The sequence below is a fragment of the Arvicola amphibius genome, chromosome 10 (genome assembly GCF_903992535.2).
Source record: "Arvicola amphibius chromosome 10, mArvAmp1.2, whole genome shotgun sequence".
NCBI classification, from domain to species: Eukaryota; Metazoa; Chordata; class Mammalia; order Rodentia; family Cricetidae; genus Arvicola; species Arvicola amphibius.
The window spans coordinates 100,066,285-100,092,749 of NC_052056.1; the positions used below are offsets into that span (position 1 = coordinate 100,066,285).

General features: G+C 42.0%; 1 protein-coding gene across 1 annotated transcript in view; it reads left to right on the top strand.

Annotated features, from left to right (window-relative positions):
• The window catches only part of Sdk1 (sidekick cell adhesion molecule 1), a 935,030-nt gene that overhangs the window by 320,172 nt on the left and 588,393 nt on the right, over nt 1–26,465 (top strand). Inside the window, exon 2 of the mRNA XM_038345621.1 lies at nt 14,135–14,294. Within this exon, the coding sequence (XP_038201549.1) occupies nt 14,135–14,294 (160 nt within the window). The remainder of the gene's footprint in view (nt 1–14,134; nt 14,295–26,465) is intronic.

Genomic DNA, 26,465 nt, shown 5'->3' on the forward strand with positions numbered 1-26,465 from the left:
GGTCTTTAGCAGATCCAATGTTTTCAAAATTGATGAGATTCTACTTTAAAAAAAAAAAAAACGTAGCAAGCTTTTTATTATTTTTATTAAATTATATACATGTGTCTGTATGTATGTATGTGCACATGTAGATGCCCTCAGAGTCCGTAAGAAGGTGTCAGGTCCCTGAAACTCCAGCAATCAGGTGATTGTGAGCCATCTGTTGTGGTTGCTGGGTACTGAACTCAAGTCTTCTACAAGAGCAGCAAGCGCTCCTAACCACTGAGTCATTCTCCCACCTGCAGCATTCTTTTCCTGGGACTCTAAGACCACATGCCTGGCCCTACCTCCCAGACTTTTCTTCCCATGCTCGATATTTTTCTTAAAGTTTTGTAGTTTTGCATTCACGCCCATGATCCATTTTGAGTTGATATTGCATGCCGTATGAAGATTAGACAGACTTTTATTCTTTTGCCTTCTGGGTTTCAAAGTTGGTTCTAATGGCTTTCATTTTAGAGGCTGTCCTTCCACCGCTGAGTTTGCTCTTCACCCTTGTCAGAAGTCACTTGGCTGTCTGTCTTCTGTCTGGCCTTTCCTGCGCCCCCCAATCTATTTCTTTGACCCCTCTGTCAGTACCAGGCCAGCTTTATTACTGTGGCGGTAGAATAAGCCTTCACATCAGGCGGAGCAATTTTCTCCCATTTTATTCCTTTTCAAAATTGTCTTAGATAGTCTAGTTCCTTTGCCTTTCCATATAAATTTTAGAATAATCTTGTGCATATCAATGGAATTCTTGCTGGTGTTTTAACAGGATTCTGTTAACTTTTATAGTGTAGTTTTACAGATATTTGACAACCTTGCTGTGTCTACTCTTTCAGTTTCTGAACATAAATGTCTTCCTGAGTATTTAGATTTATTTTAAATTTTGGATTTTTTTTCAAGACATTGTTTCTCTATAACCACCCTCACCATCCTGGAACTCACTCTGTAGACCACGCTGGTCTCAAACTCAGAGAGCTGCCTGCCTCTGTCACCCAAGAGTTAAATTTCTTTTTGAAATGATTTATTTCATTTTCTATTTATGTGCAAGTGCACACATGTGCAGGTGCTTGTGTAGACCAAAAGACGGTGTCAAATCCCCCCGTAGAATTAGAGTTACAGGTGGTTGTGAGCTGCCCTATATGAGTGCTAGAAATCAAACTCAGTTCTTCAGCAGGAACAGAAAGTGCTCTTAACAGTTGAGCCATCTTTTGAGGCCCCTTCTCCCCTTTATTGGTTTCTGAAATCAGCATTTTATAATTTCCAGCAGGTCATAGTTTTAGAATTAAGTGCTCTCTTATTGGGGCTATTATTTGTGGCTTCGCATGGCTCTTGTCTTCACCATGCCCAGTATTTATATTGGTGCACGTGACTGTGGTGATCCGTGTACTGCGGGCTCCTCAGATGTCTGCGCTAGTTCGGGGGGTCTGCGTGTGCCGCCGGATTTCCTATATAGCACCCGGAGTCATCTGCAAACAAGGGCACTTTCATTTCCTCCTTCTGGAATATGTCTTTTATTCACGTTTCTCTTCTGTCTTCCGGTGGACAGGCCTCGCAGTAAAGGATCAGAGCTGACATTCTTGAATGACCACCAAGTTCAGGGAAAGACATTCGGGTTTGAATGCTGATGAGACGTAGGGTTTTACAGTGTTCTCCATGACATTAAGAATGTTCCCTGTTGTTCCCAGTTGGTGAAGCTTCTTTGTCTTTTTAAAATCATGAAGGTTGAATTGTGTCAGTTTCCTTCTGCTTTATTTGATAGACAGGTGATGCTTTTATCCCATTCACACAGTAGATGATGTTAATTTCTGTATTGAACCGGGCGTGAATACCTGAAACGTCCCCATTTTTTTTTGGTACAGTACTGGATTTTATTAGTTAATATATATTTTAGAATAACCCTATTTTAAACTAAGAGTAATTTTATTGTATTTAAAATATTTTTATTAAATCTTTGAGATTTTTATGTGTTTTGATCATTTTAACACAGTATGGCATGCTTCACTTATTTGTGTCTCATTCTTGTGAAGAGAATGCTAATCCCTGTTTCATTGTAATTTTAGTGTACTGCCAAAGCAAGCCCAAAAATAAGACAATTCCAAAAGTTGTGTTTATTTTCATATATAAATGAATATATAAAATAATATGTATATAAATAAATATATACATATGTATATATATTCATTCACTTGGGGTGATGCAGAGGTCAGAGGACAAAGTGAGAGTAGCTCTCTTCTTCACCATATGGACCCTAGGGGGTCCAACTCAGCAGGGCCGGCTTGGTGGCCAGTACTCTCACCCACTGTGCCTGCTCCGACTTGTTCATCTTTTGTTTGAGGGTTTTTATATCTAAGTTCAGAAACACTGTTTATCAACAGGTGACTTCTAGATTGCCTTTGTCAGGGTTTTAGAACAGCTGGTGTGACGTTCTAAAATGGCTTAGGAATCCTGCCTTCTTGTCCTCTTTCTGGACAAGATCCCACAGGCCGATGCTAACTCTTTTGGTGTAGAAACCTCGGGGAAGGGGGAACCCCAAAGCATTGTCTATAGATGCTCTATTCAGAAGGCTTCGAGGAAGGACTTCATTTCTTTGCCTGTTACAAGACTCTCCCGGCTGGTCCATTTTCCATGAATTTTATGTTTACTGTTGTCTAGGAATTATTTCCTGTCGTCTAAATGTCACCTTTATGAGCTTGAGGTTTATTGTAGGATTCTGATGGCCAATGGGGTCTTTAGGCCACCTACTTCCTCCCTTTCTTATCTTCTTGCCTTGTCTCAGTTTTTGATCTTGCTCATTGTTTCAGCTGTCTCCCCAGCCCTCTGATGGGCCAGTGTTTGGGATCTGTTGGATCTTGTTTTAGGTTTATTTCAATTTTTGAGGTAGAAAGATTGGTTATTAATTTTGTTTTATCCCACCATTTTTGTAATGTAAGCTTTTTTACGTGTGTGCTATCGATTCTCCGGTCTATGCCACTTCAGCTGTGTCTCACATCATTTTTTTTTTACATACTGCATTTTCATTGAATTCAGTATATTTTTATTTTATGCCAGATTTATTTTTACTCCCTCTTTTTCCCCCAAAGCATATATTGTTTGGTTTCTTGGTTTTTGGTGATTTTCCTCTGGTCTTTTTTTTTTGGTTTTTTTTTTTTGGTTTTTTTTTTTTTTTTTTTTTTTTTTTTTTTTTTTTTTTGGTTTTTCGAGACAGGGTTTCTCTGCAGCTTTTTTAGAGCCTGTCCTGGAACTAGCTCTTGTAGACCAGGCTGGCCTCGAACTCACAGAGATCCGCCTGCCTCTGCCTCCCGAGTGCTGGGATTAAAGGCGTGCGCCACCACCGCCCGGCTCCTCTGGTCTTTTTTATATTTATTACTAGTCTGAAGTATTTATAGTCAGAGTATAACTATGAGTTCAGATCTTTTCAATTTTTGGAGTTTTTTTTCTTTCCTTTTCTTTTTTTCAGACAAGATTTGATCTGTCCTGATAAATTGTCTATGGACACCTGAAAATGTGAAGAAAAAGGAGGAAAATATATTTATGTAGTAATTTCTTTATTATTTCTGTCTTGTGTTGGCCTTGGAAAGTCTAGTTAAGTAAGCCAGAAGGGGTTTTAGGCACAGGAACAAAGCAAAGGGTTGTTTTGTGCTTTAAGTAAAGAATGTTTTATTAAAGAGAAATTTTTTGAGGAAAAAAAAAAAGGGTGAGCAGCTCTGAGCCCCTCTTCATCCACGCATGGCTTTCCCATGTTTGCCTGTCACACTGCTCACACCCTGTCCTACCTGGGAAGAACAGAGTCACGGTAAACACTGCAGTTGGAGCGCGGTGCACTGATACTGTGTGGTGTTTGGAGAAGAACTTTGCTGATCTTACTTAGGAGTGCCACCCGCTCGTTGATTTCCTTCTCTCTTGCAGAGAATTTTCACTAGGAATGATGACACAAATGGAGCTTAGCTTACCAAGTGATTTAAAACATAACAATATTTCAAAGTAAAATTAAGACCGAACTTTTGTAAACCTTTAAGTTTTTTTTTGTTTGTTTGTTTTTGGCTTAAAAAAAACCAGAATCAAGGATAGGACATTTTAAGTTGCTTAACTCTTGGTTATTAATTAATCAAGGTAGGATCTCAGCCCAGGCTGCTCTTCACTTTGCAATGCTCCTGTACCATAGCCTCTCAGCATGCTGGGATTGCAGGCTTATCTCGTAACAGCTTGTTTAAACTGTTTTTAATGTTACTTAATTTGTGTGCATCCTATCTCTGCAAAACTTTGTGTTTTTAAATCAAAGATTTTTCCATATACTGCTAATGATCTGAGATTATGCCATTCTAGGTGTTAGTTGATTGTTTTGTGTGTGAATCTGACTGGGTGTTGGCTGTCTGTACATGGCATAGAGTGAGCATTGACTTCTGTGTCTGTGGTAAACTCTAGGGCCCCAGTGGCCACTTGTTGACTTTGCTTGTTCCCTCCCCAGCCAATTGCTCCACTCACCCATTAGTTTCCTGCAGTGTCTGGGCTGACTCCTGCCCCGGGATCTTGCAGTGCTCTGCCACCATTGAAACACTGATTTCCAGGCTGGCTGTGTCAGCTGTTCTGTGCTTTACCCAGATGCCCTTCCTCGGGGAATCCATCTTACCTCTGCCATTTAAGATTGCCACCCCTTCCCCCAAATCTCTTCCCCTCTCTTCTCATATTTCCTCTTCAGAGTAGTATTCTATTGTATGCAGGTGTTTTATTCTCCCATATATGTTCACAGTAATTCCATGTGCTATATAATTATAAATCAACATAATATGACTTATGGGGAAATTCTATTAGGCAAGCCATTGAAATCCTATGAAACTTGGACTGGGGAGGGCTCGCTTTATGAGGTGTTTGCCATGCAAGTTTTAATACGAACGGAGTTTGATTCTTAGAACTCACGTTGTAGAGCCAGGCACACATGCTTGTAATGCCAGTAGTGGGGAAACAGAGAAAGTGTGGCTCCCTGGGGTTTGCTGGCCAGCCAGCTAAGCCTGCTCTCTTTGTAAGTTCCCGGCCGGTGAGAGGGACTGTCTCAAAAATCAAGGTGGTCAATACATGAGAAAAGTCTATATACACATACACACACACACACACACACACACACACACACACATGCATGAATGCAAATGTGAACACATGAACACACAACAAAACAGAAACCCTATGGGAGTTTCCAGTCAAAATACTGATAAAAAATATTAGTCCCAGTAAGTTTCTTGTTGGTGTTGTTTTGACATAAAGAAGAAAACCTTCTGGCTTCTCCATCCACCCCCAATCCAGAGCCTCTCTGGAGTGCAAAGCAGTGAAAAGGCTGGAGATCCTGCCACAGGTAAACCAGCTCCCACCACCACAGCAAACCAGCACACTCTCTTAGTAGTCTAACTTTTAAGATAGGCCGCAGCTGCTGCTGCTGCTGTTGCTAGCTGTGTCCCTAATTCTAGGGCTCCCTCTTTAATAAATGATAAAACGTGTCCGTGCAAATGTTGCAGCATTAATATTGTGGGGGAAATGATGCATAAATCAGCGTGACTTTCTGCTTCATACCCCTATCGGCTCCCTATTTATCAACTACATATGAAGTAATTTGTACAAAAGAGATATAGGCTTTCACCAAGCAGACTGTCCTATATATTTTCCTCACTTGCTTCTGTTTTATCTCCAGTCCTAGGAGACAAGTTCACGAAGGTTTGAATTTTTATTCTGTTCCATTTTTAAGTCTACATCTGTATTCCCATCTCACAAGAGTCCTAGTAGGTCTTTGAGAAATATTTGTTGAGTGAAGGAATAAATAATCATATCAATATTTTGGCTTCTCTGGAATTCTGAGGTAATTGAAACTAGGAACACCTGTTTTTCTTTAAATGGAACAACTTCCCTGGCTTAATAGTCATTGACATAAAAGACTGTAGTCGGATTTATGTGTGTTACTGAGAAAGCCAGAAGCAAGCGTGTTGTGGAGAAAGTCCAAGAGCCAGCATTCTACAGGAAGGTGCAGTTTCATTCTTTGGAACCCTGCTCTGATAGACGCTAGCGGGTTGATCTCCTTCCACTGGCGGCTGAATGCTTTGTGAACATTAACTGACCTGAATGCTACGATAAACTACAGTTCCCAGAGTTCCTGTCATCTGCATGGATCGGAGACCCTGGTACGAAGGCGTCCACCAGACACAGGTGGTTAGCAACGGAAATATAGACAGTTTACGAAAAAGAGGAGGAGACTCCTAAGGATGGCAGTGGGCTAGGGAAAGGCATAAGCTTGGAAGCACTGAGCCAGGAGTCTCAGGAGTTGCCTTCTGGAACTTGTATATGGCAGGCTTCTCTGCCTCCCCGCCCCCTCCCCCATGCTTTGTTTATGTATATAGCCTAGATGGGAGGGGTTTCCCAGTCTTTCTTTGCCAAGTGGCTTTTTAGATGTTAATCTCAATGTCTCTCTGTGTGTCCTTTTTCTCCTGCCATGGTCCAAGGAAGGACTCTGTGTGGCCCTGAGAGCCTTTGCCAGGGAAACTTAACCAAGTTAAAAATCTCCCCTGATAATACACAGAGACCTTCTTGCTTTCTTCCCTGCATTGAGACTTCGCCAATGAAGCAAAAATAGTCATGAGGAGATGTCTGGCAGGTGGACAGGTAGCTCAAGGCAGCCAGCAGAGCCAGGCTCCAGTTGGCATGTTTCTTCCCTTTCAAGCATGATTTAAAAAAAAAAAAATCTCTCTCTTAAGGTTATCCTTGATGGAGTAGTAAAAATCATTAATTGCATTAAAGTTTGACTCTGATAGATGTCTTTTTAATATCCTTTGTTCAATTGTGAATTACGTATAAAGTCCTTCTGTTGCATGCAAATGAAGGTGGCTTTGAGGCAGAGTCCCTGGGACTTATCTGAGCTGGCAGCCAAGCTAGCTTGCTCTTTTCTTGGTACTCCATTTTCACTTGAAGCTGTAACTGACAGACAGACCATGTTAATCCAGACTCACGTGTTTGGCACATCTTGTTTCTTGAAAATGAATAAAAATAAGCCCATTTCATTGGAAATGGGGAGGCCTCTGGCAGTATTTATAGCTTATGATAAAACTGAACTCCTAAGTTAAAAAGAAAAAGAAAAAAAAGTTTCTGAAATCTTGCCTGTGCATTTCCCATTACTTAAAGACTCTATAAAGTGGGGGCTAAGATACCGTGTGGTGTTTCTTACAGTGTCTAATGGCACCTGTTAACATTTGGAAGACGGAAAAACTCAATGAACCAACCATGTCAGGAGTGTAGAGAATTAATTAGAGGACGAGCTGGACGGAAGGATTGTAATGTAACAGTGTCTAGACACCCCCTCGGTGGAGGTTCATTGTACAGGTATCCAGAAGCTGACCCTCGTTCTTTGGGTTTCAGTGATCAACTACAGATCTTCAGTCTGTATCTTACTCACACCCTTCAAATGGAGCCAGGTATTACAAAGCCTGACCACAAAGACTAGGTGAGCAACTAATGTCTCTCATTGAGACCCACTGAAAATACCTACGTCTAGATGCCCCTTTCTATGTCTGGGGTAATGTATTTCCCACAAGCCCACCTTTTGTGTTATCCTATAATGACTGCAGTACTATAAGCACCCTGAACGCTCACCACTTCATATTCTAAAATGATATAAGTATGCAAGTAAATAACTCACTCGGGTGAGACTTTAAGGCCACCCCATGATTTTCTATGGGAACTACAATGGGATCTGGAAGCCAAAAGTTCCACTGCCCTTAATGAAGTTGGTTTTTGTATGTTGTGGTCTGGGGAGCATTCTGCACAGGAGGATCAATGAGTCACCCAAGAGCCCAGAGCTAGGGAATGGAGAAGCCGAGATCGAATTCAGCTCTGCAAAGTCTTGCTGTCAGCAGCCATGATGTGGGACTCCTTCTCCTTGACAGTCATGGTTGCACTCTTGCTTTAGCCCTTGCTCTTTCTGGGAGAACTGACATGCTGGGACGTTGTTTTCATGGGCCTTTATCCTGCTCTGGAGAAATCTCTACCAGTTGGTTACCTTTTGAGCCCCATAGTTCACATCACTAAATATACATCATACGCTCAGGCAAACATCTAAGCAGAGAAGATAAGTCATAGCTGGTTTCTTTTCCTGGATCTTTTTAGCTTTATATGTAATCAGAGTTGACCCTTGAGGGTTACTTGAAAGACTCTTTGAAAGAAACATGATGATATTTAAGACGAATGCTGGCTATTTCTGATAACTTTCTTCTTGTTTACTATTTGTTGTGGGTCATATGTTCTCACTATCAATCGTTTAGCACACTTCTACTTGGAAGTATAAAATACGGGAAAGCTGGATGCTTATTCCAGTTCCGAGGAGTGGGGAATTGCTTCTGCCCCATGTCTCTTCTTATTATTAATTTATATGCTGAAATAGATTAGCACAGTGCAGCATGAATGCGGCACATAAATACCCCGTTTATGCTTCCCCCATCAGCCTTAACTGTGGATTAATCTCACCGAAAGCTTGAATGGTTTCTTTGGGGGAAATATTAGAAGGGTTAGGTTCACCCCATGAGTTCCTTAAAAATGCCATTAATTCATGTTGAGTTTAGAGAATGCAGATAATCAACTTGACTTCCCCACCAGCTGGTTGCCACAGCAAGCTGTTTGTAGTTCTGTGTGCTGGAAATCTCAGGGAGCCTCCTGTGTTCCCCATTCTCACATTTCTATCTAAAGCATCCAGAGGATGCTGTGATCCAACCAATGAGGAAGTCCCACGTTTGTTAAACAAACTTCTGAGCACCCAGTTTTATGGAGGCTTTATGGAAAGAACTAGGGACACGCAATGTGAGCTTTTGTGTGTGTGTGCAGTTCTATGTGCATGCACATGCATGTGTATGTGGAGGCTGGAGGACATCCTTAGTGGCCATTCCTCAAGAGGCACCTACCTTGTTTTTGAGACAGGGTCCCTCACTATCCTGGAGCTCACCAGTTGGGCTAGATTGGCTGAGTAGCAATCCCCAAGATTCCTGTCTCCATCTTCTTGGTGCAGGAATTCATGTACATAAATTCATGCCAAGCTCTTTTAGATGGTTTCTGGGGATCCACAAACAAATCTTCATATTTGCCCAGCAGTCAGCTAGATCCTTTTGATGATGTTTGTGTTTGTGTGTTCAGTAGTAGCTATCTTTTTTTTGCCTTAGAACTTCTGATTCTCACTTCTTTTTTCAAGTGGGAATAAATAAACTGTCATAGGCAGAAGTTGGATGATTTTCCAGACGTGAGCAATATGACCATAGAGGTAACCACGTTTGCTTGTCTGTTCTCCCCAAAATGTTTATTAGTGTTGTGATTAGCTAAGAGCATGGAGCCTAGATTAGCTATGATGTAGGACCAGTTCTGTGTCTACATTTGTTTATTTGGATTTTTTGTTGTTGTTTTCTACTGTTTAAGTTAATTACATGCATAATAGATTAATTATATACATGTAATACATCTGATCCTGGCCACCCCATTACCTCTCTTGTCCCACTGAGCTGCTAGATCTTTATGGTGTGATGATTACCTATTTTGATCATGTGCAACACCAATTCTTCTCTTTTCTTTCCCTCCTGGGTTATCTCTACCCACAAACGCATGTACATGGTGGTCACAGAAAACGTATTTGAATTGCCTTGTCCTCAGGCTTATGGATTTTGTTCCTCAAGCATCGGGGTCCACTTACACCAATCACACAGTGACCTTGCATATCTGTGGACTTAACCACAGTACAGAATTACTTAGTAATATGTTTAGATTTTGCCTCAGGAGCATGCTTTAAATGCATAATTGTTTTCTTTAAAAATACGAATATTACTCTTGTGAGGAAAGCATGTTATTTGGTGAGGTTAAACTCTTGGCCTCCCTGTGTGTACATAGTGTACTGTTGGCAGCAGAGCTGGGAATGGCTGCGTTGGCCAGAGCAGGGTCTTCTACCCACGCTTGCCAGCCTACTTTGTAGGTGATCCATTACGCCCCATGCTTTTATTTCTCCCTGGTATTTGAAAATAAAAAAAGTAAAATTTTCTGTGAGTGGCAAATTCATAAGCTTGGGGCCTGAAAGTGTTGTGATTTGATATAAAGGAAGTTTTAAAGGAAGATTAGTGATTTAAATGGAACGTTTGTTTGCCCTGGGGAATTTTGCTGTGGCAGAGTGGAGTTCAGGAAGGAAAGGTCCTGCTTAGTGTGATTGCCCATTCATGCCACCATCGGGGTCCCCGTGCCGGACCCCCGCTGATTGATGTAGCTGATTGCAGGTGCTTCTAAACTTCATCTCACTGTACTGGAACACGTGAGGTTTGTCTGCCTGGGACCCCCCCCCCCTTGTTTGTGGGATGGTTGCTTTCTTTGCTAAGTGTAAGTTAACTGTCATTCCTCATTAATTATCCCTTTAAAACAGAGGAGTGCAGCCAGGGGATGGCTCAGTGTGTAAAGTGCTTGCCGCACGAGCATAAGGACTGGAATATGATCCGCAGCATCCACATGAAAGCTGGGCATGGTGGTGCATTTGTAACCCCATTGCTGAAGAAGGAAGACAGGAGGGTTCCTGGAGCTCCCGAACCAGCCAAGCTAGCCTGATCAGCAAGATTCTTCCCACCCCACAATAAGATGGAGGGTTCATGAGATGGCTCACTGAATGGCATGCAAGCCTGATGACCTGCGTTTGCTCCCCAAGCTCCCTGCAAAACTGCGAGGAGAGAGCCGACACCACAGAGTTGTTCTCTTAACTGCTATAGCACACGCACACCCACACACCATCCACATATATAGCAGTGATAGATAAAAACAAGTAATAAAGAAGGCCCAGTCCTAGCTGGATTCTCAGCAGCAGTCATGTGAATCGGGACAACTGATGACATTAGTACCCAGTGGTTGCTCTCTACCCGTTCTGCCCTTAGAGGTTTCTGATAGCTTCTGTATTTTCTGTAGTAGAGTATATAATTAAAACACCCAGGAAAATGTCCTGTCTGTGCGCAGGAGGTGGAGTCACAAGACAAGGCTCAGCCTTGGCTTCTTGTACCTGTGTCCTCGCCATGGCAACTGTTCCTACTCTGTCATATGGTCATAGTCCCTTTCTAGATGAGAAGATTATCTTTGCATTTGGACAGGTAAAGTTAAATCCATTTACATTTATCTAAAAACCTTAAAAGTCCATTTGGGGAAGTGACTTGGACATCATAAAATTATGATGTTGATTTGAGAGAACATTAAGTCTGGTCCTCTCCTGTGAATGGACCTTAAATCTGCGTTATCCAGACAAATGAGACTCTCTGTTTCATAAATGATTTACGTTCTATTTAAAAGTATGTGAAAATGGAAATTTCATGCTTTTCCATGGTTATTCATCCCAGGGACAGGGATTTAGTGAGCTTATTGTCGGCATACAGAAGTAGTCGTACACTCAACACATTTTCTTGGGGGAGAGGCAGGGTCCAGTGGTCATATGTGAGATGTTGCCATCCTCCTGCAGACCAGTGAATGGACCACTGGCATTTCTCCAGGTCTGAGTCTCATGAGTAACTCTTAGGCATTTCACTCATTTTCTTTCCCTGGTAGTTTTCTGCCCATGTAAGCTACAAAAGATCACATGCTTTTGTGGGGACCTGTGCACCTGTGCACAGAGACCCCTCTGTTCCATTAGCGTATCCTGAGGAAATGAGAAGGCGTCTGTTCACCATAGATAGGGCACCGTTGATACATCAAAGTTCCTTTTCTGCAATGAGTTGATGGGGCTCTCAGAGCATGGATGGTCTCAAAACAGCCATATCCCCATAATATCCCACCCCATCATGGATGATAACCTCACAGAAGCTGCATCTGGTGTCTCCTCTTTGTGTGTAGTTCCATTTGAACATTGTCTAGCATCTCCTAAGATTAGCTGTGTGTGAGGGGAGCAGGAGGGAAGGACACCACAGATGAGGTCCTTGACACTTCACTACCTTCTACTTGTGAACATCAGTAGCTTGATTAGTATTATCATGGACCCAGCTTCCTCTTATCTTGGTCCCTTCAATTAGTTGTCATGGCTACAGGGATACAGTGCTCTAAGATGGTGATGGGATGAACATATTATATATACCCTTTCTCTCTCCAAAGTGTCCATATTTGGCTACCTTCATGCCCTCTCTAAATCTCAAGTTCAAGTGTATGCTTTTCTACCTTCATGTTCTCTTTGAATTCAAGTGGGAAGACCACTGGTCTTAGAGGGGTAACTAGTTCTCCATGCTGGCTATGCTAAAATATTTGTGGTGATAATTTTAGACACTTAAAATTCCAGGGCCTTGAAAATGTGTGCTTTTCCCTTCTTATTGAAATAAATGGGCAGCCTCTGGGCTAACAACCATTCTATGGCCATTTAGATCACGAGATATTTGCTTGCCAAGTGTATAAAGCTATTCCTTATGAAGGATTTTCCTACTTGATTGCAGTACCCAGAATAGTAATTTGTTCACAGTAGAGGTGTGTGTAGTTACCTGTGAATTCTATGAGGAATCGAACTGTGGTGTCATTTGAATTCCAGGCCATTGTATAATCTGTTAAATTGATGATGCTCTGTCAGGTTTAGTCACAAATTCACATTCTTGAGCTTGTATCTTAAAGCTTTTTTCTTTCAAAAAGATGTATTTTTTATGAGGCATGCGTGTAGGACACTGGAACCCTATGAAGTGGCGTTTCTTTTTCTATGGTTAAAGAGAGAGCAAATGGCAGGCCATTAATAAAGCCTGCAGCTCAGCGAACCCCAAGGCATCAGAGTTATATCTATTGCAATTCGGCTTTATTACACTGTTTGGGTCATAAGAGTGGATGATGTGGGCTGAAGTGCATAGCAGAAAGGGAAATTGGACACACAGTTGACAATCAGAACCTGAGGATGCACTTAAAAAGAAACTCAGAGCAAAAGCAGGTAGGACTCTCCCAACAGGACGGGGATTAGTGGCTCCTCCTGACACTGAGTGACAGATTTCATTATAGCATCTTACAGTTGGCTGTTTATATTCCTGCATGAGATCTATATCAGCCCCAAGAAGGGAAAGTGGCAATGTCTTACTCTCTCTTCTTATTCCCAGTGCTTCTGCAGGACTTGTTCCATAGGCTCAGTGCCCATTTGTTCGTTTATTGTGGTGCCGGGGATTGAAGTAAGGTCTGGTCCATGTGAGGAAAGCACTCTATCACTGAGTTACACCCGAGCCTGGCACTGGAGATTCTAGGCAGGTGCTCTACCACTGAGCCACACCCTAGTCCCTCACTGGGGATTCTAGGCAGGTGCTCTACCACTGAGCCACACCCTAGTCCCTCACTGGGGATTCTAGGCAGGTGCTCTACCACTGAGCCATGTCCCTAGTAATAGTCTACAGACAGACTATTGCTATGTTAAAACACCATGACTAAAATCATCTGGGGGAAGAAAGGGTTATTTGGTTAGTGGTTCTGATCATAGTCCATCATCTGGGGAAGGCTGGGCAGGAACTTAAGGCTTAAACCCTAGGCAATATTGGCACTTCCTTTATCCCAGCACACAGCAGGTGAAGACAGAAGGTCTTCATGGAAATCTGGGTGTTAGAATAGCAGAGCCTCTGAAGTGTGGGTTCACAGAAGAGACCATGACTCAGCGTGTCTCAGCAATAAGGTGGAGAGGCACCGAGGAAGACATCTGACAAACCTCTACATGATGCACTTTCACATGTGTGCCCTCACACATGGGAACACACATGCACATACATGGATACTAAGACACACTTCAAAAATAATAAAATAAGCAAAACAATGTGTTTAGTGTCCTGTATGAGCAGGAATGTCCTGGCATGCTCCTTAAATAGGCTGGTATTAATTCTAAGGAGGAAGGACTTGTATGAACATGCCTGATGATTTTATGGACCCTTTGGCATTTTGAAGTATCTCCTAGGTTCCTGCTTTTTGCAAATGTGCCAGGGATTATTTGCTACTTAATTGGGCTGCATAGCCTTCATCTCTACTGTTGAAAATTAGAACTGTTCGTGTAATTGATTTATTATTTATGCTGATGTATTGATGGGATTGGGCTATTTTCATCGTGGCTTCATCAAGCTTTCTCCGTTTTTTCTGTTTTTGGACACCTCAGATGACGTTGCACCATACTTCAAGACGGAGCCGGGCCTGCCACAGATCCACCTGGAAGGCAACCGCCTCGTGCTCACCTGCCTGGCTGAGGGGAGCTGGCCTCTGGAATTCAAGTGGATGCGCAACGACAGCGAGCTCACCACCTACAGCAGCGAATATAAGTAATTGATGGGCTTGAAATAAAATCCTGAGGCTATGTGTTGAAACCCTTGCCTTGTCAGACACGATGACAAAAGACCGGCAGTGCTGGATCAAGTCCCAGTGCACTGTGGGTCAAGGGAGGTTTGTGTGTAGTTAGAATGGAGCTTGCTATGCTGGAAGGTGTTTTCACTTGGGTGTCTATTATTCTCCTTGTGACAGTAGGCCCCTTTAATGGAACAAACAGGGACAGGAATCTAAGGCATACTTTAATGTGACACATTTGCTGCTTTGGGGACAACCCCACCTACAAGTATTGTTTGATCTAACTGGTCCAGGCATTTCCTGTAGATGTGTAGATCAGGGGCTTCTAGAAGTCATGCCGTTAAAATCCTTTCTGGCAGTTTTTTTCTGCTTTTGCTGGGAAAGGGGCATCAGTGGTTGAGTGGGTGTGAGCAGAACCTTGTTACTCATCAGGAAACCCAGGGACTATGGAGAGCCTTCCGTGCGCTGGCCAACCTGCCAGAACTTGATTAGCCCCAGAGCCCAGTGTGGCGAGGGGAGAGTAGAAACCAAGCAGGTTTAAGCTGTAGCTATACCCAGAAGTAGCTCCACCTGCGCCTTTCAGCTTCAGGTCTTTGTATTTAAAAAAAATATATTAAAACTTTTTAGATTATTTACATTAATGTACAAGTGGAACTCATTATTGCATTTTCATATGTACATGTCATTGTACGTTGTTCTAACGGTCTTCTCCCCCCACTGCCCTCCTGTCTGTCTGATTCCCTTTGTGCCCACAGAGAGTTCTGTCTTGTGCTTATGTGCCCTTCCTCTTCTCCAGTGATTCCTTTTCTAGTCGCATGACCTATACGCAGATATACCACACACGCATGCATGCACTCACGCTTGCACACACACCTTTAAGCCTAAGTTTTACATATGAGAAGAAATATGTACTTCTCTTTCCTAGCCTGGCTTATTTTGCTTAACTCAGTGGTTTTGCGGTCCATCCACTTTGTGCAAATGTCAAGTTTTCATGTTTTTATGTTTGAAAACATTCCATTGAGAATATGTGTCATATTCTTGTTTTCTGTTCATGTGTTGGGAGACATCTTCGTTGGTCCAGTTCCATAGCTCCTGTGAGGGGTGCAGCGGCAGGCACGCCTGTGTAGGCACCTTTGTGGTACACTGATTTAGAGGCCTTCCAGTACAGACTAAGAGAGTGGTCTATCTGGGTCCTGCACTTGACCTAATTTTAGCTTTTTGAGAACCTTTGAGATTGATGTTTCCACAGTGTTGCATAACTTTGCATTTCCCCTACCAACATCCATTTTCTGCACATCCTCACTAGAATTTGTTACTAGGTTGTCTCTTTTCTTTGCTCTTTCTTGGTGATGGCCATTCTGACTGTGGTGAGGTAGAATCTCATTGATGCTTTTATTTGTATTTCCCTAAAGGCAAAGGATAATGAACACTTTTCAAACATTTATTGGCCATTCATATTTCTTCTTTTGAGAGCTGTCTGGTCAGTTCACTACCACACTTATTGATTGGGTGCTTTCTAACGTTTAACATTTGTGGGGTTTTATATATCTTGATATTAATCCCCTATGTGCTGTGCAGTTGGCAAAGAGGTTTTTCATGTTCTATAAGCTGTCTCTTCACATTGGGGAGTGTTTCCTTTACTGGTCAGAAACTGCTTAACTGTATATCATCCCTCATGCCAGCTCCTGGAATTATTTCTTGTTCAGAAAGTCCTTGCTGGTGCCTAGACCTCAACGTGTTTTCTCTATAATGTCTAGCAATTTCAGATTGTTGGGCTTGTATAAAAGTCTTTGATCCATTTTTAATTGATTTTTGTGTGTGTGCAGAGTGAGAGATAGGGATCTATTTTCACTCTACCAGTTTCCCTAGCACCAGGCTGTTGTTTCTCAAATATATGATTTTTTTCACCTTTGTCAGAAAGTTGGCTGGGAGGGTTTGTTCAATCGATCTCTGTGTCTGCTTTGTACCAGAACCGTGCTGTCTTCGTCACTCCGGCTCTTCGGTATAATTTGAAGTCGGGCATTGTGAGGGTGGAAATTGCTTTGGGTACTTAAGTCATTTGTGCTTTGTTGAACGTTTTAGGATATTTTTTTTTCTTCCTGTCAGGGCTGTGAAGAAATATTTGGGATTTCAGTGGGGATTATGCTGGCTCTATAGCCGGGTTTCTGTGACATAGCCATCTTCACAATATTAATCCTTTCCATCTATGAACATGCGAGGTCTTTCCAATTTCTAATGTCGTCTTCAGTTTCTTTATTCATTGTTTTAAATTCCCATTGTAGAGATTTTTGACCTTCTTGCTTAGATTTACTGAAAGATTTTTTTAAAATGTATTATAAATACTTTTTGTTGGTTTTTTGTTGTTGTTATTCTGTTTTTTTTTTTTTGCTCTGCCTCAGTTCTTTCTTAACAAGCTTGCTATTGACATGTAGAAATGCTACTGATTTTTGTATATTGACTTTTTTTAATCCTGCTACTATGCTGAAAGTGTATACAGTTCTAGGTGTTTTCTGATAGTCTTTCAGGTCTTAGGATGTAGAATAGAATTGCCTGCAAGTAGGAATAATTCCGTTTCTTGATTTCCTATTTGTGTCCCTACTTTCCTTTCCCTGGGTTCACAGCTTGAGCTAAGCCCAAAGCACCGCATTAGATATAGTGGGGACAATGAGCACTCTTGGCCGACTTGGGAGGAAATGCTTTCAGTTTTCTCCCCTTTACTGTAACACTAGCTATAGGCTTGTTATATACAGTCTTTATTGTTGAAAGGTATTCTCCTTCTATTTCCCATTTCTTCAGGGCTTTCATTACAAACAGATGTTGAACTTTGTCAATGCCTTTTCTACAGCTATGGGGATGATCATATACTGTGCCCTGAAGTCTACTCATTTGCATACATTGGAGTGGAACCAATGTGGTAGTGGTGTGTGGTATTAATTAATGTGTTCTTGAATTTGGTATACAAGAATTTTATTGATAATTTTTATATCCATGTTGATTTGGGAAATTGGCCAATGGTGTGTGTGTGTGTGTGTGTGTGTGTGTGTGTGTGTATGTGTGTGTGTGTGTATGAGAGTGTGTGCATCGGGAGGAGGTGGTTTGGTTTTCGTACAGTGTTGCCTTCATTAAACAACTTCATAGATAATGTTACTTCTCTTACTCTACCATGGAACAGTTTGAGAATCATTCATGTAGTCTTGTCTTAAAGATCTGGGAGAATTTGGTCTTGACTCTTTCTGGAGCTTTATCTGGGAAATGTTTTAATACTGGTTCAGTTTTGTTGATTTTTATAAATGTTTCATTTCTTTATATCATCTTGATTTCACTTGATTATATGTGTCTAGAAATTCATCCATTCCCTTTAGAGTTTCCTGGACTTTGGGGGATCTAAAGTATTTCCTAACGATGCTCTAGATTTCATTGGCATCTGAAGTGACCCACCCTTTTCTTCCCGCATCATAGTATCTTGGGTCTTCTGTCTCTTTCTTTGTGTTAGGTTGGCTAGGGGTTTGTTAGCCTTGTTTGTGTTTTTGAAGAACCAATTCTAATTGACTCTACATATTAATTTTTTATTTGCCATCTCAGTCACATCTGCCCTTGTCTGCTTTTGTGCTTGACTTGCTTCTGGCCTTTGAAGACCAGGATGTATATCATTAGGTTGTTTATTTGGCATCATCCTTGTTTTAAAAGGATTATGAACACTCATATCAGAGCCAAAACTTTCTTCTTGGAATTACCTTAGCGGTGTCCAGAGCTTCTCCTAAGTTGTACTTTCATTTTTTAATCTGATTGTTGGGAATTTTAATTTCCTTGCTGATTTTGTCAGTGACCTTCTCTCATTCAAGGGTGTATTGCTCAGTCTCTATCTATTTGTGTAGTTTCTGTGGTTTCTCTTACTGTATTGGTTTCTACCTTTATCCTATTATGATCTGATAAGATTAAAAAATTCAGTTGTTTTTGTATTCATTAAGTCTTAATTTGGGCTGGGAAGGTTTCATGTCTGCTGAGAAGAATCTATATTCTGTTTCTGTTAAATGGGATGTTCTGTATACTTCCGTTAAGTCCTTTGACCTGTGGCATAATTTAAATATGGGTTTTCTTTGCTGATCTTTGTTTGGATGACCTATCTAAAAATGAGATTAGCTTACTGAAATCACCAGCTGCTATTATATGAGGATGTCTCTGACCTTTTCTGTCCATTAGTATTTGTTTTATGAAATTGGGAGCCCTGAGCTTTGGTGTGAATATACTTATGTCTGTTGTATCCTCTTGATGAGTTGGATCCTTTGTTAATATATAGTGGCTTTCTTTCTTTATGTCTATGTACATGTATGTGTGACTTTGTATGTAAATGTATTTATAGTGCACACATGTGTGTACGTATATGTGCCTATGTGTATTCATGTTAGAGGTCAGAGGAGGATATCAAGTCTCCTGCCTTATCATTATACACTGTATACCCTTAAAAGAGGGTTCCCCAGTGAACCTGTAGCTTGGCTGGCTGACAGCAAACCCCAGCTAGCCTCCTGTGTCCATTTCCCTCACAGCACTGTGGTTATAGGCAGATTTGCACAGTTATGCTCAGCTTTTTCTTGGGTGCTAGGGATTCATACTTGGGTCTGGGTATTTGTATAGCAAGCATTTCTCAGCACTGAGCCTTCTCTCTAGCCCTCTGTGTGTTTTGACTAGCTTTGGCTTGTTGTCATCTCCATCAGATACGGAAGTAGCCATGCCATCTTGTTCTTGTCTTCTATTATTTTAATAGATGGTCTCTGTCCTTGATTTTAGTCTGTGGGTGTCTTACTGATAGTTGTATTTCTTGGTAACAACAAACAATTTGATCTAATTAATGTTTTTTACTTTAACTTTTATTCTTTGTGTGTATTTTGTAACATGTATATCTGCACACCATATGCATGACTGGTACCCATAGAAACCGGAAAAGGCATCAGATATCCCGGAACTGGAGTTACAGACAGCTGTGAGCCACCATACGTGTGCTGGCAATTCAACCTGAGAGCTCCCAAGTCTTGGCCTCTGTAGCCATCAACTCCTAAGGACCGTTGTGCTGGATGTTCTGCTTCAGAGCGTCATGAAGCTAGTGTTGCCTACAAAGTTCAAAAGACCCCCCAACGTCATCAAAATATGCTGCTTTCATGAATTAATAAAGAATAAGCATATGGAGCATCAGCTTAACACACGGCCAGCTCACTCCCTCATCTACCTCAGAAGTTGTAATATGTGATCCATGTTCTGCATTGCCTTGATTGTCTATCTACCTGAATATTTCTTGTTCTTGCTCATTCAACTTTCTAGCTTTCTTTCACCCTCTCATTCTCTCTCTCTCTCCCTATCTTTATCTTTATATCTCTCTCTCTCCCTATCTTTCTCTCTCTCTCTCTCCCTATCTTTCTCTCTCTCTCTCCCTATCTCTCTCTCTCTCTCTCTCTCTCTCTGTGTGTGTGTGTGTGTGTGTGTGTATGCATGTATGTGTTATCAAAGCCTCACTTCCACTCATGTGGTTGTGAGCTTTCCTATAAAGCCCCATGTTTTCTGGTCTTGGTAGTCCATTCAGAAGCTGGCTACATTGCTCTGCAAACCAAGCCAAGGAAACAGCTGCACGGTTCCACCTCACAAGCTCTCATCCCCACTGTGCATCTGGCTCCTCTCTTCATTATCACCCTATACTTGTTTACTTGTTTCTGCCATGTGCTTGCCCTCTAACATGTATGACTTTTGACCTTGTTCAATATAGCTCCACCCCTAGTTATTCACTTTGTAGGGAATGATTTATCATAGCCATCCAGAGCACCTTTAACTTGAATAGTTCTAGGTTGGAATCCCAGATCCATGTCCTGCATGATGCTATGACCTTGGGGAGGTTGACTGTGTGCCCTCCTGTAAAGATTTGCAAGACACTACTGTTTTAATTACTTTCTGAATTGCTGGAATCAAATGCTCAACCAAATCAATTTAAGGGTAGAGGGTTTGTTTTGGCTCACACCTTAAGCTCATTGTGGAGGTAAAATCACAGCAGTAATGTGTTCCCAGTGAGGAAGCAGAGCAAGCTGGATGCTAGTGCTCAGCTCACTTCCCCCTCTGTCTTGCCTGGGATTTCATGCCATGGGATGGTGATGCCCAGAGTCAATGTAGGACTTGCCCCCGCGAACCCAGCTAGAACCTCTCTCACAGACACAGACATAAGTTTGTCACCTGGACAATTCCAGATCCTGTCAGGTTGAGCTATCACAGTGCTGACCACACCTCATGGATAGTGTTGTAGGCACTGAGCTACTTTGCTGTGTGGAACACCCTATTTTCGGACACACATTTAATGTTCCAGTAATTACCAGCAATATTCCTCAGTGTTAATCGTGTGATGTTGTGGGGCTTGACTCATTAGTGTAAAGGCAAAAAGAAAAATAAAAAAGACAAGCTGGTGAGTGTAGAAATGAGACCAGCGTGGGGTGACATGTGACAAGCTTGGACACGCGTTCCTTTAGGTCTAGTAACTTCATCTTCCTATCTGAGTGACTTTGAAGAAGGTCACCGCTTTGACCTCGTCTTCTCATCTGTAAAATAACATAATAAATCCCATGCCAGTGGGGGCTCAGAAAAGTCAGATGATACATTCTGAGTGCTCCAGGAAGGAAGCAGTGGGACCCCAAGTATTTGTTCCTTCTGGGGAGGAGATCATAGAGGTGGATGGTGTGTGGAAGGAGGCCCTCAAACCTGAGTACCTGCTGTGGCTACCTAAAAAGGAATTTCTTTCCCTGATCCTCGGGTTCCTTTAGTATGTTTCTGAAATGGAGCTGCCCGCGGCTAGGCCATTTGTTTAGGCACTGTACCTTTTTGTGCCCTGCTCAGTGATCTCTCCTTCCTCACAGATGGAGGGCGTCTCCCTTAAGAGTCTTTCTGTGGGTCTTCACCTGCGGAAAGGGAGAGAACAAAAGGAATGACGATGAACCTGAATGAGGTGGACATTACATCATCATGGGCATCTTGTTTTGTTGTTTTTGCTTTAAATGTACACATTCTATTTTTTAAAAAAAAAAGAAAACAAACTATCTTTATTCATTTTACATAACAATCCCAGTTCCCACTCCCTCCCCTTCTCCCATTCTCTCCACCTCTGGCCCCATCCTCTCCTCAGAGAGGGCAAGGCACATTGCTTTAAGGAAGGCCCAAGGCCCTCCCTACTATATCTAGGCTGAGCAAGGTATCCATCCAAAGAGAATGGGTTCCAAAAAGTTAGCACAAGCAGCATGGACAAATCCTGGCACCACTGCCAGTGGCTCCACAGTCTGACCCAGCCATACAACTGTCACCCACATTCAGAGGGTCTAGCTTGGTCCTATGCTGGTTCCTTCCCTGTCCGGCTGGAGTTGGTGAGCTCCCATTAGCTCGGGTAAACTGTTTCAGTGGGTGTCCCCATCATAGTCTTGACCTCTTTGCTCATATTCTCATTCCTCCCACTCTTTAACTGGACTTTGGGAGCTCAGCCCAGTGTTCCATTGCTAGTCTCTGGCTCTGTCTCCATCAGTTGCTGGATGAAGGTTCTATGGTGGTATTTAAGGTATTAACCAGTCTGACTACAGGGCATGGCAAGTTCAGGCACCCCCTCCACTATTGCTTAGGGTCTTAGCTGGATGGGCATCTTGTTTGAAATAATTGTGTAGCAACATGTGTGTGTTCACACTTTGTGTGTGTGTGTGTGTGTGTGTGTGTGTGTTTGTATATATGACTATTTGTGCATGCGGACAACCTCAGCTGCCCTCCCCCGACACTTACCACTTCCATCCTTTTCCTTTCTTTCCTTACTTTGTCCAGATCTCTCACTGACATCTGGAGTTCACCATCTAGGGGAGGCAGGATGTCCCTGCCTCCCCGGTGCTCAGATTACAAGTGTGCACCACCACATCTGGATTTTTGACATGAGTTTTAAGGATCAAGCTCATGTCCTCATACTTGCAAGCCAAGCACCATACCACTCAAGCTGCTTCCCTGGCCCAAGCATTTTTGGGTTTTTTGTTGTTGTTGTTCTTCCACATGTATCCTAGGCTACTCTTACACACGCAGCTTCTTAAACTTGACCGAAATATGTGAGAAGCTATATCGTTTATACTTTGCTCCTCATTGTTCTTTCCAGTAACAAAAATTACCTATTCTTTTGAAACATGTGGTGATAATCCACAGGAAGACAAAACAGTGTTGTTTATATTGAAGCAAGACCAAGGTAGGGATTCATTATACATGGACTGTTAAGGCAGCTGCCTCACTACCGCTTCGCTGGGAGCACAACGGGGAGACATGCCTTCTTCTGGAGCACGGATGGCTTATGGTAGAGGTGATGAATTACACTTTGCTCACCGAGGTCTTCAGACTCTGAGATGAGTTCTCAAGAATCCATTGTATTTTATCATCAGTATGTCCAGATGTAAAAGCTGCTTTAAAAATCACATACTATTTTTTTTCAAATTATTCTTTTCATCTACCTCCTCCCCTTGAACACCTTCAGCTCTCCTGTGTTAACCTTCAAGAGACCTTTGTAAGTCTCAAATTGGGAAACGGGGATGAAAAGGATAGCCATGATGCCTGAGAGCGAGCGCCGATTTTTACCTCCCTTGGTGTCAGTTAGGAAAATGTTAACACTGTAAGGAGATAATAACGCCGTTTCACCTTTTTCTAGCATGGACTAAGAATAGTATTTTCTCTGCTTGTGGATCGTGGTGAATTTTAAATGTTCAGTTTCACGTTGATGCTTGTGCCATCTTTTAGGCACAGATGAGGGCAGAGGCAAATCAATAGCAGTTGAGTAATCAAGCTAAGTTTGCACAGGTGTCTGAGGTGGCTTTGCATGCAGCTTTTACAGGAGACATCTGTAAGTCCCAGTCTACACTGAGGAAAATGCTGTAATATTTATATTCCAAGTGTGTGTCTGTATGCAAACCCACGTGCGAAGGATTTCTTAATGCTAGTGCAGTATGCCTATTATAACAGTTGGGATAATTGGATAGTCTAAGAATGTCATCGTCATCTTAGGAGACCTGTTTCCATCGCTCAGTTCTGTGCCACAATAACAATAGGAACTTGATGGATGCTTCTTTTTAATTTCAGTAAAAATGAGAATGTTAAAGGGAGAAAGCTATTTTCTCCGGTTTTATAAAAGGATGAGGAAATTTCACAGTATCGATAAAAATTATTAAATTCCTGGGGATAACTTTGATAAGTGATGAGTAAAACCCACATGAAGAAGGGTGCAGTGGATGGCTCAGTGAGGAACTCAAGTGAGTCTGCTAGACAGGAGCGCCAAGCGCTATGATTGCCATTTCCTTTCCCTCTGCCATATGGCTCTAACCTAGTCGATAGGTCCTTTACTAATACTATTATCAGTACTGTGTTCTCTTATAGTGGTGATGATCCTCTCAGCATCTTGTACATGGCAGGGAAGTGCTAATGTAACCTAGGTAGTCCCTTACAGGCATGCCCAGAAGCTAATCTAACCTAGGTAGTCCCTGACAGTTACACCCAGAAGCTAATCTATCCTAGGTATGCCCTCACAGGTACACCCAGAGGCTAATCTAACCCAGGTAGTACCTCACAGGTATACCCAGAGGCTAATCTAACCTAGGTAGTCCCTCACAGTCATGCCCAGAGGTTCTTTTCCTGGGTGTCTAGGTCTTCTCTAGATGACAATGGTAATAAACCACCAGAGGGCCAAATATGCTGCTTGCAAAGCTGCCCCTTTGCCGTACTTCTGGAAAGCTTTAGTCCCTTTGCAGTATTCCTGGAAGGCTATACTGTGACACTTCTGTGTCCAGCATGCTATGGCCATGCATTCCTCAGGCCTAGGATTTTAGCTGTTCCATCAGTTTGTGTGGCTTAAGAGTCATTGAGAGAGCAGCCTTGATTCTTAGAATTAAATGGCTCTGATAATCCTTTTGTAAGAGTTATTTCCATGGGCATTTTTCTAATACCCACAGCCTAGCTCTTATTTATCACTCTGCACTACAGGAATTGCTTTTCAGTATCTGGAGTTGCCCACTAAAGAAGGCACAGCTTTGTGCTAGAACCTTAAGGGTCTATACTTGACTCTTTGAGGTTACTGGAGACAGGGCAGAGTATCCTTATCTACAACAGCTATCTCTGTCAACATCAGATATTGAACATGTGTCAAGAGGAAAAGCAACCCCTGTCAGGGACCAGCCTCAGCAAAAATGCTACTCGCCAGGGTAGGGGCATAGGGATTTAGGAATATTAGTAAAGAATACAAAGACACAAATAAAAACAATAAAACAGAAGCATGTAGAATAATACCAGGAGGGAGTTCCAGTGAATACTGAAATCACCTGTGTTTAACTTCCAATTGCGCACGATACCCTGACCTCAAAAGGTAGGAGTAAGATAAAAAAAAAACTGCATTAACATGATACAAATAAATTAATAGACTGGTTGAAGGTTGTGGGCTACATCCGTAGTTAAACATTCTGTTGCTAGGACAAAACAAGTCATGCTCACACCCTAGACCAAAACATTCTGTGGGCAAAGCGCTCCTCAAGTGGAATCCAATGTTATCTCCACAGGTAGCTGGAACCTTAGTTGGATCCTTATACATTTGTTTGAGGTGGAAACATATCTACTTCTCCATTCTTGAAATACAAGGTCTATATATTAGCCCCACCTGTTGACAATAGCCTTGAGAAAGCAGAACTCTGAATCTAGTTGGAACCTTTGTTTGAGGTAGAAACACAATAACCTTGAAGGAATAGAAGTAAATTCCAACTCTCTGACCTTTGGTCAAGGTGCAAATAGGCTCACATTTTTGGGCCTCCACAATTCCTCCCTTTTTATAAATTTTAATAAAGCCTGTGTTTCTGAAACAGAACAGATGGTTGCCTTAGGTGAACGCTTTTCCGTTTCCCAGACTTACTGTCTCTGGTACATACATTCCAATCATACATGTCCATGTCTTAGGCACCTGGCCTCCCATGGGATCAAACCCATCACTGACTGTTGACCTCTGTAATCAAGGGAAGTTAAGGGAGAAAGTACCTCTGGGTTCTGTGTCTCTGAGCCAAGTTTCTGTCAAGAGAGTTCATCGACAATAATGATAAGCAAGCAGATAATGTTTTGTGCTATACATACTTCTATGGCTATAGTATCTCCTAATTAAAGGAGTGGAGGATCACCAGGATTGGGAATGCCCTTTTTGAATTGGTCTAACGTGTTTCTTAGCACTTTTTAGCTGTATCAAAATCTAAACTTTTATCAAACATGTCAAATTTAAGAACTCATTGGTAATGTCAAACTTTTCTTAGACAAGTCCTAATCTTTTTCTAATCATTAACATCTTATAGTGAACTAAAGCATTAACAGGTAAATACCATTACACAATTTAACAGGTCAATACCATAACACAATTTGTTAAATCACAATTCTCTTAAATCCATTCTAATCACAAGAAAGGGTTTTTATAATGGGTGAGAGTCCAATTGCAATGCTGCTTTTAAGCAATTGTCCCAGTCTCAGAACAGCAGAAAAAACTCTTAGGCTACCGTCCTCATATCTGAAGAGGGGCTTTAGTCACTCCTTGTAATGAGTCTTTTTTCCCCTGAGGGGAAAATTGAGGTCCCAGTTCTCAGGTTCTTTCAACATTTCAACAGCAGACTGCATACCTCACTGGCAATCTGATTTCTGTGTCCAAAAATATAAAACAGTCAAATGTTCAGTCTACGTTTCTGGTCTGGTTCCAATGTAAACAGTACTCACTAGGTCTGGAAGTTTGTGCAGCAAGTCCATCAAGAGGCTGGGAATCATCAGTTGTCACCATGATCTTCCTTCCCTTCCCTTCTCAGACTGCAGCATGATGTTGTGAGTCAGGAACACTGGTTCAGGTACCCCTTACCTCAGCCTGCAGCATGGTGGTATGAGGAGGTCAGGATCACAGGTTCAGGAACCTCTTTGTACTTTTTCTATGGAGTCATCAGCAACTGCAGTGACATCAGGGCTGGCATTGCTCTGCTGGATACATTCAACCAGACCTTCTGGAAGCCATCTCGCTTGATCTTCATTCTGTGAAAAAACACAGACATGTCCTCGACCCCATATTAACACAGGATTGGGTCCTTTCCATAATTCAGTGCAAGGGTCTC